Raw genomic sequence first — 19,282 nt, 5'->3', positions numbered from 1 at the left:
ATAAACAAGATGCTGAAGTTGGCAATAAGAAGGAATGTGGAGAAGCTTCTTTTAGTGGACCAGCAGAAATTTTTGTACGTTATTATAGCTTTCCCTTTGTTTTTAAATTTTAGAACATTCTTATTAAATTTTAGAACATGTTTATTAAATTTTAGAACATTCTTACTATTATTTATAACTTGCCCTGTTTTTTAATTATGGATTTGTATATGCAGGAATTTCTTTCTAAGTTCCAATCATTAGCTAAAGAATTGGGTTCTAAAGTTAATGAAATGTATGTTATGTTGAAAGAAGCTAATGTTGTTTTTGGTAAAGATGGTACAAGCGTTGAGATGGGTAATGTGATAAAGAGTTTATGGAGTAAATATACTCGAGGCAATGAAGATCCAGTTAGTCAAAGTGAAGGAGGGAAAGAAGAAGTTGTTAATGAGAACAAAGCTGAAAGTAAAAAAGATACAGGAATGACTGGAGATTTTGAATGTGATTTGTCTAGTCAAGATAGTCATCCTTATCTTAATTCTGAATTTTTTGATGAGATAGATGCTTTAGTTGAAAGAATAAAAAGAGAGAAGAAAGATCAGAGAGAAAGTGAAACTCCAAATGAAGAAATCTGAAGAAAAATATTCTTGTCCAAATTTTAATTTGTTGAATCAAGAGTTGCATGATTTTGTTGGAGCTGAAGGTGGATCTACACAAACAAAAAAATTTGTTGAGAAAGTGGATGTTGCAGATGTGAAGAATAATTCTGATCCTGAAGTAATGTATGTGATAAGAATTATTTTATATTTTGTTTATTTTTTTAATGTTTGTTATATTTTAGAACATATGTCTTATTATTTAGGACATAGGTTTTATGTTTCTGATTATCTTATTGCTTTTTTATGTTTTAAGGTGGTTTGTTTTGTCAACAGGTTTATTGTTGATGATGAAGTTGATAACGTGATGATAGAAGATGTTGTGGATGTAGATTTATAAGCTTTGCCTAGAAATATTCCAGATAAGTTACAGAGTCTGTGCAAATGGGCTAATTTCGAGTTGGTAAAAGGCAATTTTGTTAGCTATGTTGTTGGTGAAGAATTGTTTGGACATGCTGCTAAAGCATTATTGTTGAGGCAGGATATATATTCTTTGGTTCATATGGAAGAGATAACTTGCAACGTTATAATTTTCTATATGAGGTATTTTGTTTTTGAAATATTATAGTTTTATTTATATTAGTTGTAGTTGATTCTTACTATGTACTTTTGTGTTTTTATGTAGCTACTTGTTTAATTTGTTGAAGAAAAGAGGAATGGACAAATTGTTTTATTTTGTCGATCCTCATTACACTTATTCAATTGGAAGTACTAAAACAGTAAGTCAGCGCTCATATGAGTTGATGAATCGATTGAAGATGTCCACGATGGATAAGTCTATCTTTTTGTGTCCATATAATAGAGGGTATGAAATTTTAGTTATTTTATTTAATATTTTTGTAAGTAATTTTCTTTATTTTGAAATAATAATAGTATTATTTTCAGTGGACACTGGACGTTGTCAGTTATAGATTTGATGAATTTTAGAGCTTATTGGTTGGATCCGTTGAGAAGGCGTTTGCCAAGAGCAGATATATGGATAGATGTTGTGAATGAGTATGTTTTTTGTTTATATTTTGTTTTATAGTTTATTTGATATGTAATTATGTTTTAAGATTAAGATTATGTACCTGATTTTAATGAATTTCATTTTAACAGCGCTATTCTATTATACTCTGGGAATAATCAAATTAAAGTCAAATGGACTGCACTTTTGGTAACTCTTAACTTGTATATTGGTTTTGTACATGTGTGAAATTGTTTAGAACGTAAAGGTTAGATTGATGTACATGATTTTAATGTTGTGCTTGTTGTGTTGTAGGGTGTGCCAGAGCAGAAAGATCATAAAACATGTGGTTTTTTTGTAATGCGGTACATGAGAGATATTGTGATGGACAATGATTTGAAGTTTGCTGAAAAGGTATAGTCCACTTATAATAAATGTTTTGTTGCATTATTTTGAAATTATAGTTTGTTTTATGGTATTAATTTTTTTATATTTTGTAATGGAAAAGTAGGTGTGGTATGAAATATAGTCAAATTGATTTGGATGAAGTTCGGAAAGAGTTTGTGGAAGAAGTGGTAAGAGTAAGAGTTACTGGACTTGATGACTGTTTTGCTGATGATGTTTCTAATAGTAATGCAATGTAAGTGATATTTAAGAATTTTTGTAATTTAGAATATCTGTATGTGTTTTTTGAACATATGGTTTATATTTTAGAACATGAGAATAGAATTTAAGAGTATGTGTTTTCTGTTTTGGAACATGGTTAATTTTTTTTCCTTTTTGTTATTTTTTTATGTTGTTAATAGGAGAGTAGAGAAAGATGTAGTTGAGAAAGCGCAAGAAGGTGGTGTTGGAAATCGTGCAAAAAGGATTTCAAAGTTGTCTGTATATCTACAGTCTCCATTTTTGGTTGAGTCTGAGCATTTACTAAATAATATGCTTGGTTCGAGGAGAATGTTGGTGGAATATGCGTTCTGTAATGGAGACCCACAGTAAGATCTTAATTGAATGTTGTTTGTGTTAATTTGAATTTTCTTTAAGATATACTTATTGTTTTTATTTTATTCTGTTTGCTTTTTTTGAAGTGAGTTGTTGTATAGTGATTCTTTGTCCACAATCAATAGAGAGGAGATTATGACCTTGTCAGGAAAGAATCATTTGGTTTGTAATGTTGTTGATGCGTGGTCTCGAATATTGAATGGTGAAAGGAAGAGCAGGGGTCAAACTGCTGCGAACAGATTCTTCTTCTCTACTGTACCATTTGTATGTGTTTTTACTTTTTGATATTTTTTTTTGTTAAAAAGAAATTGGATTATATTAATATGAATGTTGTATTTTTGTATAGTTGTTACTATGTACAGATAAGGGAGTTTCTGGATCTACTAAGTACAGCGATAGACACGATGCTTTTTTTGAGAGGATTAGTTATGAACTTCGTGAGGCTAAAGTAGATAGTTTACAAAATTATCACTTGGTAATTATATTAAAAGTAAATTGTGGTTTACTGTAATTTTTGTTTGAAATTATTATGATTGCTAATGGTTTATCTTAGGTGTTCTTTCCGGTTGTTTATGCTGCACATTTCTATCTTTTTGTTATCAACCATTTTACTGGAAAGATAGACGTTATTGATAACAAGGCTCTTGAGAAAGGTGTTCAACCTTCTAGTAAATATAAGGGTTTTGCAAAGGCTTTGGTAATATTACTCAACTGTTTTTTAGTTTTGTTATTGTGTTCTATATATTTATTATCATGTTCTGAAAAACTAACTGTATGTTCTGAATAGTTTATGATATGTTTTAATATTCATAAGATGTTGTTTTATGTTTTCCAGGTGAAAGCATATTCACTTTATATTAAAAGAGAAAGCCCTGAATGTTTGAATGATATCAATGCTTATAGTGCAAGACATTTGAAGTTGAAGTGGAAAGACACAACCAACAATGATGATTGTGGTGTTTTCCTTATGAAGCATATGGAATTATATTTTGGACAAGATGTTGATAAATGGGATATTGGAGTTGGAGATAACAATGTGAGTTTTTTTTTAATCTTTTGTATGATAGGTTGATGTTATTATTTTGAGAATATTAGTAATATTGATTTTGTAATATTGCAGGTTGATCCGTTGAAGAATTTTAGAGTTGAGTACTGTTGGAGGATTTTGTCAGATCCTGGAAACAAAGAAGTTGATGCTGTTAATGGGAAGGCATTAAAATGGAAGAATGAACACTAGTATTATTAGTTCAGTTAGTTATAATTTGTAATATATATGGGATAGTTATTGTAATTTTTGTAAAATATATTGTAGAAGTTTCTGTTGGCAAAGTTTGTGTTTTATTTTTTAACATGTTATATATGTTAGAACATAAGACATATTTGTTGGAACATAAAATATATTTTTTGAAACATACACGATTTTGATAACAGCAATGAAGTGTAGATTGGATATATTTGTTTAAAGTGGAAAGGTGTGTAGCTTAGAGGCTTGTTTAACAAAATTGTAATCATATGGAAATTCATTAGAATAGAATGAGAAGCTTGAAGTTAAATTTTACTGTTATACATGTTTATATCCACTATAAACATGTTAGATTCATTTTGATACATGTCATAATGATCATATTTGTAATACTTAAATATGATAATTATGGCACACGTCATAAATTGGATGGAATATAGACAAAAAGATAGAGGAGCATGAAATAATTATTATACTTATAATACTTTGAAATATGTTAATTATGTCATTGAATGAAATACGGGTAAAAAGATAGAGAAATAAAAATAAGAAATTTTCAGCTTCTTACATAGAAAAAAAATAATTTTGTGACAATAAATTGTATATTGGAAATATTAAATCGTTGTTCTAAAACATGTATCATATGTTCTAAAAAATATATCATATGTTCTAAACAATATAAGAGATTAGTTGTTCTCTTTTTCTGGACAGTTTCTGCTATCATGGTTAGCAAGCTGTTTACAGACTCTGCATAACCTCTCTTTTTTCTGGTTTCCCTCAACAGCTTTCTCTCTTTCACTCTTCAATCTTTTATCACTGTTTCCAATACACCTGTACCTTTGTTCTTTGATATTTTTGGTGCTTTGACATTAATTTCAGTTGGTACACTAGTTCCAATCAACATTTCAATGTCTTGATTTTTTGTAAGAGTTCTGTTTTTCTCAGTGTCTTTTTGAGTGATGTTAGCTTTTAAATCCATTCTGATTCCTTGAAACTTCTTCACAAGATCCTTTATATTTTCCTCATTACCTTGAGCTAAATAGACACAAACATTAATCTCTGACCATAGTTGATTCAACAATGTTTTCTTATCAATTGTAGCAGCACATTCTTCCATAAGATTTCTGTGCAGATTGATGTTTTTTTGACTTGTTGCTAATGTAGTCCATCTGTTAAGAACATACCTGTTAGGAATTGATTCAAGCATTTTTGCCTTCCAAACCCACACCATGTGTCTACATGGTAAGCCTTGTCTTTCAAACTTCTTGCACGAACATTTTGTTTCGTCTTCAATGTTGCTGTACATAACCTGAAAGTTTTTTGATGTCCTTTGCTCTTTGATAGTGTAAATTTCGAAAGGAGGTTGTTTATAGAATCCGTCTATTCCACAAAAGAAAGAACCATTATAAACCTCTTCCTGAAACTCATAAAAGACAGTAGTTGTATAAACATCAGCTCCATGTGTTTCAATACCCATTGATGTTTTGCATACAGGTCTTTTATGTTTGGCATCATTGTCATTGTGAGCTTGGTTATGCCTTTGTGCATCCATTGCACTATCAAATCTCAAATAAAATTCTACAAGACTTAAATGAGAATTTGTAAAAGCAGTGAAAAAATTGTTCTTGCTCTCTGACATTGATGTAGTTCTCATAATTCCTCCTAGGAATAAGTCCCTGAAGTACGCTGGAATCCACATTTTTCTGATTTCAAATATTTGACCTAGCCATTCATGTTTTCCAAATTAAACTCTGAAATGACTGCTTTCCATTTTTCATCAAATTCTCCAGGTTCAATCTCAACACTCCAGACAATTGGTTGAATCCTTTTTAAGAAATTGGTTTCTTGCATAATTGCACGACCTATTAAAAAAACCAGTAAGTATCTTCATTATATACAAAAAAATTTAACATGCCAATAATATATTGGAACATACAATTTAATACGTGATCAAAACATATAGTAGAACAATCAAGCAGTAAAATTTTTAATTGTAAACAATGCTTTAGAAGGCTTACCTATTTTATCATTCATCTTTTTCATAATGTGCCACATGCAGAATCTATGTTCTGTTTTTTGGAAAACATTTTTTATTGCAATCTTCATTGCTGGATCTTGATCTGTTATTAAGCATGTAGGTTCATTGCTTCCCATTCCGTTAAGTAACGTTTTGAAAACCCACTCAAATGATGCAATATCTTCTTTAGCAATGAAACAAGCAGCGAACGTAACACATTTTTTGTGGTGGTCTACTCCAGTAAAGGGGCCAAAGATCATGTTATATCTGTGGAAATAATATACAAATATTTGTAAATAAGAAAACTTTTTAAGAATATAAGAATAAGATTTTAGAACATACCAATTAATATTTAGAACATTGCAATAAGAAATTGGTACATGTAATATTATACCTGTTTGTTTGGTATGTTGTGTCAAAAGATACCATATCACCAAATAGAGCATAATTCTTTCTACAAATGTGGTCTGCCCATAAAGCTCTGCAGAGATGATCGTCTTCATCCATATCAAAGTCGAAAAAAAAAGCAGACCATAGAAGTTTTTTCTTGCTGAAAATGTCAATAAACATTTGGGCATCTGACTCATAAATGTAAGCCTTTAAATCTCTGTGGAAGTTTTTGAAATCTTGCTTAGATGCTCCTACATTGTTGTATCCTCCAACATTTTCTTTTATTTGCCTGTATGTTCTTACGGGTCCGACATTCATCTACACAAAACACATGAACAGATTTTATAAAGAAAGTAAATACAATTTGAAAACATTATAGATGTTGTTAGGAAAGTAAATTTAGAATATGACTCGCCTTAGAATTATCAACAATCAACTTCTTGTGTAGTATTGTCAGTTTTCTTCCCTGTTTTTGAAATTTCATACAGCGTGGACTGTAAAGTGGGTGTGTATTGTAACAATATGATTCTCAGTGATTGTTATTGATGATAAGTTTTGTATTTATACAGAATACAGTTTACTCTAGGTAAACAACTATAGTCAACAAACTAACCTATATTCTAGGCTAGAGATAAGTAACAGAATAAATACAGATAAGTAATAACTAAATACATAGTCTAATACACCCCCGTAGTCGAAAGGTTCGGAGGGCGAACATTGAGGCTATTTCGAAAATCTTCAAATAGTGTCGATGGTAGACCCTTGGTAAAGATGTCAGCAATTTGATAACGAGAAGACACGTGAATGACACGGACTTCTCCTTTGGCAACTCGTTCTCGGACAAAGTGAATGTCCATTTCCACATGTTTGGTGTGGTGGTGCTGAACCGGGTTGCCTGTCAAATATACGGCGCTGATGTTATCACAGTACACTAGTGAAGATTTCTGAATTGGGCAGCCAAGTTCCAACAACAGGTTTCGGATCCAGCATGTCTCAGACACGACGTTGGCAACGCCGCGATATTCGGCTTCTGCGCTGGAACGGGACAGCGTTGGCTGTCTTTTTACGGACCATGATATGAGATTGTCTCCTAGGAATACACAGTAGCCTGATGTTGATCGGCGAGTGTCGGGACAGCCTGCCCAATCGGCATCCGTATATGATATCAATTGACTGAGAGGAGATGCTAGAAGTGTGAGGCCGAACTCAATAGTTCCTTTAACATACCTGAGGATGCGTTTAAGGGCAGCCATGTGTGTTGTTTTGGGATTGTGCATGAATAGGCATACCTGCTGAACCGCATATGAGATGTCAGGTCGGGTAAGAGTGAGGTACTGAAGTGCACCAGCCAATCTTCTGTATTCAGTTGGGTCATGATAAGCAGAACCAGAAGAGATACTGAGCTTTTGCTTGGTGTCCACTGGAGTGGTAGCCAGATTGCACGAGCTGAGTCCGGCTTTTACAATGATGTCGGAAGCATACTTTCGCTGAGAAAGGAAAAGAGAGCCTGGAGAGTGAGTTACTGATATTCCCAAAAAATAATGCAGAGGACCCAAGTCTTTCATTGCAAATTCGGAACTCAATTGGGACATTATGGAAGCCTGAAGTGTGTCAGACGAGGTTATTAACACTATGTCATCAACATACAGAAGAAGATAAGCCGTGTCCGAGCCTTGTTCGTAAACAAAAAGTGAGCTGTCAGATATGCTATTGGAGAACCCAATTTTGAGAACAAAGTTAGAAAAACGCTGATACCAGGCCCGAGGTGCCTGTTTGAGGCCGATAATGATTTCTATAGCAGGCAGACATGATCAGGATACCTGGAATCCCGGAAACCCAATGGTTGATGCATGTATACTGTTTCATGAAGATCCCCATGCAAGAAAGCATTTTTGACGTCTAATTGTCGAATTTTCCAATTTTTAGACAGCGCTATGCTGAGGACAGCACGAATAGTGGCTGGTTTAACCACAGGGCTAAATGTTTCACCACAATCAATCCCTGGCAGCTGTCCTGAACCATTTCCAACCAATCTTGCTTTATATCTCTCAAAGGAGCCATCTGACTTTGTTTTGTGCCTGAAAAGCCACCAACTACGAATAATGTTAGCACATTTTGGACGGGGTACAAGTACCCATGTCTTATTTTGAATAAGAGCCTCAAATTCATCAGTCATGGCTTGTATCCAGTTTGGATCACTTAATGCAAGAGCGGGTGATTTTGGAATAGGAGATATGGGAGATTGGGTTAAGACAGAGAGATTTAGCATGCGACGGGGTTTGTGGATTCCATGTTGGGCTCTTGTTGTCATTTTGTGAGTATTAGGAACCTGTAATTGAGGAGAGATGACAGGATTATCAGAAGATGTTTGTGGTGCAGTGGAGGAGGATGGGGAAGGTGAGACTGACTCGAAGGATTCTGTTTGCGCTGTGCGCACGGACGATGGTGCGGCTGGACTGATATTGCGCGACGAGACCGGAGATGACATTGACGGACTGATTAAATTCGACGGGACAGCAGAGGATACAGACTGATTAATGGGAGTGGACTTAGAGACAGACGCCGCTGATTGATTCGACATGACAGGGGACGACGACGCTGATTGGTTTGGCACGACAGGGGACGATACGATTGACTCGGGGCTGACAGAATTTCGAAAATGAATAGCAGGTAGAAAGTTGTTGTCCGACGCGGAATGAATTGGAGGGGAGGGATCGCGATTTTGAGGCGCGGTAGAAAACGGAAGTGTGGATTCGTCAAATACGACATGTCGGGAGATTATGATTTTGTTCTTAGACAAGTCCAGACACTTATAGCCTCTATGATTAGATGGATAGCCTAAAAATACATATGGATGAGAACGAGATTCAAGCTTATTTCGTGTTTGGGATGGAATTAGAGGGAAGCAAAGGCATCCGAAGACGCGCAAGTGGGAGTATGTAGGTTCCTGGTGATATAGAATTTTGGTTGGTGATTGATATCCTAGAACCTTGTGAGGATATATATTTAGAAGGTAGGTTGCTAATTCGAGGGCATGGTGCCAGAATTTAAGTGGAATGGAGGCATGATGCATGACTGTTCTAATCAGATTATTAATGGTGCGAATGGTGCGTTCTGATTTTCCATTTTGAGGTGAGGTGTACGGACATGAGAACCGAAATTGCATGTCGTTAGTTTGACAAAATTGTTTGAAAGAATTATTATTGAATTCACCCCCATTGTCACACTGAAAAACTTTAATTTCTCTTTCAAACTGAGTTCTGACATATGACCGAAAGATAAGAAAAACGGAATATACTTGTGATTTGTGAGCTAACGGAAAGGTCCATAGAAAATTAGTGTAAGAATCGAGAAATAGAACATAAAAACGATGACCACCCGAGCTAAGAACGGGTGATGTCCAGATATCACTATGAATTAAATCGAATGGCATACAAGCAAAATTGTTCGAGGACTGAAAAGGTAATTTTACTTGTTTTCCATTAATACCTGAAGAACAAACAGAAGAATCCTTAACTTTATTACAAGAAATTAAATTCTTATTGACCAGGGCGTTCAAAACAGGAGGCCCTAGATGACCTAATCTATGATGCCAAACGGTGGAAGATAAAGCAGTAAAAGCAGAGTGAGACGACGATGAATTGGGGAAGCTAGAGGTGACTGGATATAGATTGCCGGAGCTTTTACATCTCATGATAATATTGTCCGTCCGTAAATCCTTCACAGAAAAACCGAAAGGATCAAATTCCACAGAAACTTGGTTATCTTTAGTAAATTGACGGACAGAAATAAGATTTTTGATAAGATGAGGTGCATGCAAGACATTGATTAACTTTAAAGGGTGATGTTTAGAAGCTAAAGTTGCATTACCAGATCCACAAACAGGCATACAATGACCATTACCGACAATTATGGTTTCATTGAGACTCGAATTAAAATAAGAAGTGAGTGTACCTTTGTCGGCTGTCATGTGTGATGTAGCTCCTGTGTCCATGTGCCACTGATCAGAAGGTGGAGTTAGTGTCATGGTGTGCATAGCTTCAGCAATATCTGTAGGCACATATGATGGTGATTCCATATGGAGGTGTGCTTGTTGCATGTGAGGACGTGGTCCTAGAATACCAGACTGAGACGGTTGCCTGCTTGATGTGGGATAGGGGCAAGGAGGAGATGCCCATGATTGCGGTGGTGCCCAAGGGTAGGTATATCCCCAAGGAGGAATAGCAGCAGGGTGATAGTGCGGTGGCTGAGATGATCGGTGGTGGTGTCTGCCGCCTCTACCGCGATAGGGACGGCCACCGTGTCTGCCGCCGCGGTACGAGGAAGAGCCGCGATATTGCGCAGGTCGGGAAGATTGGTGTTGCGACGACGGAACAGTAGTGTCACCAGACGACACAGTTAATGCAACAGGTTCGGACGGAGGGAGATTCTTACGGGCACGAGCAGTTTCCTCCAGAATCAGCATGGATCGAGCTCTCTGAAAAGTGGGAAGGGGATCCCCATGTCTAATTTGAGTGCCGACAGTATCATATGCGTCAGTCAGACCGGATATAAGCTGTAACACCATATGATCATTGGTAACCGGGCAATCCACATTTGATAATTGATCAGATAGGGATTTGAGGTGTTGGTAGTATGTGGAGATATCAGAATAGTCACTGAGTTTGGTTTTGGAGAACTCTTGTTGAAGATATAGAGCCCGGGAATTTTTGTTGTCTGAGAAAATCTTCTGAAGACGGCTCCAGGCCCTGGCGGCTATGGAGTCAGCTACAATAATAGTATGTAGAAGGTCAAGGGAGATGGTGCTATAGATCCATTGAAGAACAACAGCATCAATACGAGTCCAGAGAGCAGGATTGGATTGTTTGAGAGTATTAGCGGAAGGGTCTGTGGGTGAGGGAGGAAGTATGTGGTCCAGGACCTCAAATGCCGTGGCATGGAGTTTGAATAGGGCCGCCCAAGTAGGATAATGTCCCTTTTCTATGTCGAGGGTTATTTTGATGAAGGTAGATATGTTGGATACGGTGAGGGAGGGATGGTGATTAGGGTTTGTGTCCGTGGTGCTAAGGTTTGAGTTTGTGCTGTTGAGGTTCGAGTTTGTGTTTGGTGGTGTTCCGGCGGTGGAGTTTACCGTGTTGGTACTCATGATCGGCGATGGGAGAATAGGGATGGTGAGTCGGTTTGGCTGGATTGGTGGAGATGGTGGCCGGAATCTGGGACAGCGGCGGCGGCGGCCGTATATTGGAGAGGAGAGATAGTTTTTCGGTGAAGGTATGAGAGAGGGAGAGGATTAGGGTTAGGTTTAGGTCTCTGATACCATGTAACAATATGATTCTCAGTGATTGTTATTGATGATAAGTTTTGTATTTATACAGAATACAGTTTACTCTAGGTAAACAACTATAGTCAACAAACTAACCTATATTCTAGGCTAGAGATAAGTAACAAAATAAATACAGATAAGTAATAACTAAATACATAGTCTAATATGTATGTTCCTCTTTTAAACGATAGACAATATATTTTCCATCATTGCAGTACTTTAAAACAATTTGTGCTTGGCATCCAACACGTGTGATTAATCTTCTTCTCGGTTTATGTCCTTCAGTATCTTCAATATTTTTTTTCTGCTTATGGCCTGCTTTATTGCACAAACAGTATTGAAAAATCACAACATTTGTGTTCTTTCTTTTTTTCACTGTAGATTTTCTAATATTAAATCCTGCTTCAGTGGCATATGCTTTGTAAAATTCAATACCCTCATCAATAGTATTAAATTTTGTTCCTACAATAGGTATTTTTTCCGGAAAGCAACATGGCTTCCATTCTTTTGTTCCTCCAGGAGTCAGGACAATTTCTACTTGTGGAGTGTAGGATATAATTGCAGTGGAAGAATTATTTGGCTGCTCTTCATTTGACACTGCATTTAAATGCAATTTTGGAACATATGTGATAATATATAGTACATATGAACAATGTTTAGAACATGAGGTACAGTTTGAAGAACGTAGTGAACTCTATATTTCAATACACTCAATTTTATTTTTTCAACAATTTTTACAACTAATTATAAATAAAAAACGAATAATATGTACTATTATCTATAGAACACATGAACAATTATTTAGAACAAGATTTTTTAGATTATGAAGAACAGAGAAATTATGAAGAACACATGTACCTCTTTCAATAGTTGAAGACAGAGAAATTTCATGGTTATCATCATTCTCTTGTAGATCATTGTCTATTACATCATGCAATTCCATTGTTTCAGAATAGAATCTGAATGATTTCCAATCTGTTTCAGATTTAAGCAATTTCTGAATAATTATAAACATAAAAAACAGAACACAATTTAATATTCATTTATAATTGTTGGAGATAAAATTACCTGATTGATGCTATTTCTTTGACTATAGATCGTTTTTTCTTAATCTGATTTGCGATTTCAGATTATTTTTTGAGTGTTTAATGACGGAACGATGAGGAAGGAGGTCGATCTAATTGAGGATGATGAAGATCGATGATGGAGAACTATGATGGAGAAGATAATGGAGAACGATGATGGAGATCGCTGATGAAGAACGATGATGGAGAGGATGTGAGGGATTTGAGCGATTTTTGTTCGTGATTTTGCTGTGAGTGAATCACGCGATTTTTTCATTAGAGTAGCAGGTGGTTTTGGAATGAGTAAAACGGTGTAGTTTTAGGTGGTTTTCACCTATCAAAGTGTCTTCATCTAAGGGAGGGTTCTCACTTGATCCCTCCCCTATATATATATATATATATATATATATATATATATATCCACCAAGCGAAGACAACCACTGAAAAATGGTGCGTTATATTTTATTATTAGAAGTTGCAACATCAAGAAGCTTTTATTAAAGGTCAAAGAAAAGCTTTCAAGCTTTCTCGGTCTTAAAAGCATCTCTAATAGAGGTTGCTTCAAAGAGTGCCAAAACTTACCACATCGTACTAAAATATAATATTTTATTAATTTGACCTCTGATACCCTCCTGCCGGAACTAGTCCCGATGGAAGACTTCAACAACTCTAACAATGAATGCAGACTTCCAACCTAGATGCCCTCCCGTTTGCAAAAGGCTTTGAACCACTCTCAAGTTAAATGGATATTACACCTCTTCACTTAGGAACTCTAAATGATTCATCTGGAAAACACATAGCAAATGCTGAGGGAGCTAAAGACAGAGTAAGAGCCTGGGAGTTCCGGTCCGCTGATTGGTAGACACCAATTCGAACAAACCGGTTTCCGTTATCCACCAAACCCCCTCGAAAGACTGACCCACAGGCTCTACTGACTGACCTCCTATACTGGTGGAGCTTGGTGCATTACCGATTGATTGACCCTTTGTTATTGACAGAGGTTATTGCTTACGCGAAAGGGTTAGCAGCAACATCCTTAGCTACTAAAAAGATTTGACAGTCCATTGTGACACAGTAAGGAATTATGGGAATTTAATAGTCCACATCACTTTTGACAACTTTTGTTTAAAAATGCTCCAATAGTAAACAATTTTAAAAGTTATTATCTCACAAATATATAATTTATTTTAATTATAAATATTGTCAACCAATAGTGAGATGAGAGAGAGTCATCAAAAAGGTGCACCAATAGTATTCAAGTAAATCATTTTTTTATATTAAAAAAAGTTTGGCAACTTTGAAGCAAGGTTGCCAAAAATTGGCAATTCTTAGCACCAACCATCACTCCAATAGTAGGCATCATTTAAAAGTTATCAAACTCAATGCCACATCAACCGACAGCACCCTCGAGGCTTTAATATTATTTCAGCTTCACGGGACATGCATTGTATTCTTAAATGGTACAATGAAAGGGGGCAATCTCGACCCTTTGGCCAACTCGCCCTACAGGCGGAAGTCCGAATAGATGGCCAAATCGCCCAAACGTAGGCGGAAGCCCGAAGAGGTGTGGTGAATAGAACATATTTTGGCCCCGTGACATACAACTGCAAAACAGTTGCAATCATGAGGATACTGTAAGTAAATAACCTTCTCAGTGCGGGAAACAGTTTAAGAATAATAAATAATTGAACTGAAAAAGATGGTGTTTAAATTAAAAACGGAGCAGTAAATCTTCCCTAGTAATATCCCTGCCTGGAAAATGCAACTATAAAATAAACGCCTACAGACCAAAGAGTACCAAATGTTTTACATGGATATTTACAGATATGACCATTGTAATTTACATATCATCACCATGCAGAAATGAGTACAAAGCAACTGAGGAAAAGGCTGAAGTTTGTGACGAAAATCGACTCCAAGCACCTAAATACTGAAACTGGGGGATCGAGAGCCCCACCTAGGACGTTGAGGCGCAAAGCAAACAAAGCAAAAGCAGCCTGAAAGCCATGACATGACAAAAAAAAAAAAAGCAGCAGCAGCAAAATCCAGCAGGGCATGCAAAACTTCTGGAGATAAGGAAGGACTACCCTCACCAATCTCTACAATGCCTCTGGAATAAGAACGGTCTAATGACACAGCCATCCAAATGGAATTCATCGCACAGCCAGCATCCAACTCTTCAGAATCGATTGATAGGCTCAACCCAGTCCTGCAGAGCCATCCTCTCTGAGATATCAGCCAAAGATTTGAGATTGCACTTGATGAGGGCCTTCACGAAGTAACATGTCTCATCCTTGGTGTTCCCCTCAGGCACATCCACAACAAATGACTCTAAGACTAATGTTCCTGGCCTTCCATCAATGACCTTTGGATGAACTGTAATGACTGATGAGTAGTTCTGCAAAATAAAATTAAGGCAATACAGAGAAAATAACATGTTTTAGATATCATATTACTTTAGATACAAGATAACAAAAATTCTCAAAATTCTCAGCCTCACTAAGCATCTCAAAGTGCATAAAATAGTAAAATAATATTTAGTGGCAGATTCCAAATTGCCAAGTTACCATCCAACATATATGCACATGCTTGCCAGCACCCATGTGCGCACTCAAATAAAATATGATATGATGATGGTGCTAAAGTTCTATACAGGAAATGTTTTCACATATTGGAAAACGAGAATCCTCCAAAAGGATTGATCATGTGCAAATATCCTAATCCACCAAATAACAATTCATTCACCATACAAAACGGGTTTAAGAAAAGATCACATGTAACCTATTAATCTAGGCGCTAACAAAAGGGCGGCCCGGTCGCATTACGCGTCCCCGCTGAGCGAGGGTCCGGAGAGGGGTCCCACCACAAGGGTGTATTGGGGGCAAGCCTTCCCTTGCCAATTTAATTGGCAAGAGGCCGCTCCTAAGACTCGAACCCGTGACCTCAGGTCACACGGCAACAACGTTTTACCGTTGCGCCAAGGCTCGCCCTCAATAATAAAATAATAATCTAGGCGCTATAGCATATAAAAAATAATAACAATTAATAAATAAATAAAAAAGTAGGATTCAACCTCACAATAAGTCTGTAATCCATCACTAGGAATACCATGGCCCATAAAAAAAATAACCAACAAATAACACGGATAAGAGAGAGAGAGAGAGAGAGAGAAGCAGTACAAAAATCACCATAAAACTCCTTCCTGCAACCACAAAACATGGAAGCAAAGAAATTACCAGAATCCAGCGCTTACCCGTATTTTCCAAACCAAATTACTCACCGCATTAACAAAGGAGACCGAGAAGAGCAAACAATAATCATTTGACAAAGAGTAGGTAGCTATTAGGTAACCCATTTTATGGCAATCAAAGAGCAAACTTAAAATTCATAAGGATTAACTCAATAAAATAGGCAATTGGTATGAGAAAGAATAATAGTAGAAATCTTCATGCAATAACCAAATACAGAAAATACAGCAAAGCATTCAGAAATGCACCAAAGAAAGTGATCTAGTCAATCTATCACGAATGATCACGGAAACCGCTATTTAATAGACTCAACTGGTCCTTCTTCCGAAAAATATATGCAAGGAAACTGCATAAGCGTCAATTTAAAACAAAAGAGAATCTCAAAAAAAAGTAATTGCAACGATTCATTACAAATAAAGAAGCAGATAGAATATATACCTTTAGCCTGTGATCACCGCCTACAAACTTGACTCCCAGAATGTGCTCTTCATCGTCGAGGAGTTCGAGTCTCTCTGTACTAGTGGTAGCAGGGAGTCCAGATTTGACATTCACTTCCCTAACACTTCCAATCCCAAGCTCTCCATTCATAACGCACCTACTCACAAATGGTTTGTATCTCTGTGGCTGATCGAATCGCCTAACCAGTGACCACACCTAATCCAAAAGAATTAACAATTTCCGTTAGTCATTGATGTAAAAGAACTCGGCAGTTTGGTTGATCAGAACTTAGAAATGAAAATTCTCCGCGTAAACAACTGAAAACAGAAATCTGATCATTCCAGAAGCAGTTCAGCACAAAAGAACACATTAAAAATTGGTTATAAGAAAATCAAAGCATAAAAACACAAAAATCAAGGAGTATTAAAAAAACTGAAACCAATCAAAATCCACCGAGATCGATCTGGAATCCTCGATTGACACAAAGAAGAGAGTCAAACACAACTAACTAAACCAACCACACCAATGGATCCAAGAGAAGCCACAACTTACAAGATTAACAGGAGCTTTGATGTGTTTAACAAGAGCAGAAGTACACTGATTCTCCCTCGGCTGGTGACTATGGTGCCTGAGAATCTGCTGCGCCTCCACAATACCGTCCACGTCACCGTTATTCATCTCGAAAATATCTCAAAATCTCCACTAGAAGCCGCCGAAGTTTGTTACGAAGGATGGATGAGAAAACTGTGATGGTTTAGTTGTGGAGAAGAATAGATAAGCTTTTTTTGGTTCTGATCAGAGTCTCACAGAGAGGATTTTGGATGGAAATTTTGCGTCAAGGCTGTTTTGTCTTTAGCTTGGCTTAGCAGACTATCAAAAATCAATGGATCCACCGACAATTTCATTTTTTTAATATTATTTATTTCTTTGTAAAAGCCCAGAGCCCTTCGATGGGCCCGTTTTACCCGACTAGATAACGTGATTCTTATTTTTAAATGTGTGGAGGCCGACTAAATTGATTATTTTAAATAAAAGATAATGTTTAAAGTGACAGCGGGTTTCAGTTTTGGAGGTGACAGTTTATGTTCTACCGTTGATCATGTTTCTTTTTGGTAGGTAAAAATGGGAATTTGATCAAGGTAAATGTCACCACCACTAAGGCTAGTGGTTTTGTTTAAAGTCAAAGCATGATAAAGTGGAGGTAATGTTAGGACGACTTTTTTTCTTTCTTTCTTATTTAATTATTGAAGTTTATTGACAAATTTATCCCTGCAACTTGCATTCTTCTCTTCCTTCCTTTCCAACCATACAGCACGGTTTATAGACTATGCCAACAAAATTAAATAAACTTCATTATCAAATATAGTTGGCAAAAGTCATCTTGAGACCCTTGACTATTTCTAATTTAGTGAATTGTGTTTCTAATTTTTATTTTAATACATCAAATCTTTAAATATGTATTTATTTATAATTGTGTTAAGGTGCAAAAATACCCCTAACGTTTTGGGTTAGGAGCAATTTTACCCCTAACGTCTAAAATGGTGCAATTTTGCCTCTAACGTTTGTAGCCAATAGCAATTTTACCCCTAACGTTGGTAATTTGGGTCAATTTCAGACACTATTATAAAACACGGATATTTTTATTCATTATTTTGCACCAATTGCATATCAATTCATTCTAAAAAAAGATTTCATATTTTTTTACAATTTAATAATAGAATTGGAGATTAATATTTATAAATTCGGTGAATTTTTTGAATTTTTTGGTCTATTTCGTACAAAAGACAGTATATTTTTTTATTATTTTTTAATTTTTTTTCACATCCCAACATATGTTTATGATTTGTTACTGATAAAATGACGCACATGTGAAGTATAGATGATAAGATTCATGACCAAGAAGACAGTTTGATGAATTATTTATAAAATTGATCCAATTTATCAACGTTAGGGGTAAAATTGCTCTTGGCTACAAACGTTAGGGGTAAAATTGCACCATTTTACACGTTAGGGGTAAAATTGCTCCTGACCCAAAACGTTAGGGGTATTTTTACACCTTAACCCTTTATAATTATATTTGTAAACTGTGAATACTTGTTTCAGCATTTCTTTTCATCTATAAAATTATCTTTCTTACAATAAATAATATTTTTATAGTTTCTCTATAATCACACTTAAATATATAACAAAAATTAGTGTTAGAATAACAATCTTGAATGCAAATAAAATAAATAATATTATATTAATCGAATTTTAGGTTCGAAACTGACGTTTGTACTAATCAGAGGTTTAATTTGACTTAAAATAAAATAAAATGTTTAATATTCATGTGAAATCAATAATCTCTATGATCTACCAAGTAATATTCATCTGATATGCATTGAAAAATGTCCCCATAATCAACTCCTGAAATTGTGGTTAAGGCGGCCTTTTATAAATTATGAGTTAAGTGGAAAGACACTAATATTTTTAAAATGTGTCTAGTTGTTTCGGGTGAATTCGGATCCACGGTTGATCCGTTTTTATTGGACTATGATTTTAAACTTGAGTTGGATTGGTGTTTATATGAAACTCATTTGCCACTTTAAATATGTTGAAATAAAAAATTCAGAAACTCAATCAAATAAATTAAAATAATTAGGAGTGTTATTATACATTTTGTGAATAAAGTTATCAAGATATTAATATTTATATAATTGTTAATAAAACGTCATTTATGAGTTATAAAAGAAAGAAATAAAGTACTAAAATAGCAAAAAAAAAAATGGAAAAAGTTAATTTAGTTTTTACTTATAAAACAATATAATTTTAATTTTAACATTTATCGAATCACGCAATAAAGTCTTTGTTAATAAAAAATTAATATATTATAGGATTATCTAATCCTAAAGATATCTATATATAATATAAAACAGTAACGATGGAATTGAGGTGTCACTTCCTCCTTTTTTAATGATAAAAAATTTAATATATTAAGTA

General features: G+C 35.4%; 1 protein-coding gene across 1 annotated transcript; it reads right to left on the bottom strand.

Annotated features, from left to right (window-relative positions):
- Positions 1-14,302: 14,302 nt before the first annotated feature.
- On the bottom strand, positions 14,303-17,255 carry LOC136217573 (abscisic acid receptor PYL9). The gene is given in 4 exon segments (XM_066004159.1): positions 14,303-14,810; positions 14,812-15,015; positions 16,304-16,519; positions 16,856-17,255. Coding segments are annotated over 4 exon segments (816 nt in total). The 5' UTR covers positions 16,982-17,255; the 3' UTR covers positions 14,303-14,540.
- Positions 17,256-19,282: the final 2,027 nt, after the last annotated feature.

This window comes from Euphorbia lathyris, chromosome 2 (assembly GCF_963576675.1).
Source record: "Euphorbia lathyris chromosome 2, ddEupLath1.1, whole genome shotgun sequence".
Classification (NCBI taxonomy): domain Eukaryota; kingdom Viridiplantae; phylum Streptophyta; class Magnoliopsida; order Malpighiales; family Euphorbiaceae; genus Euphorbia; species Euphorbia lathyris.
Note: the sequence above shows the minus strand (reverse complement) of the source record. Positions and strands in the feature narration are given on the sequence as shown.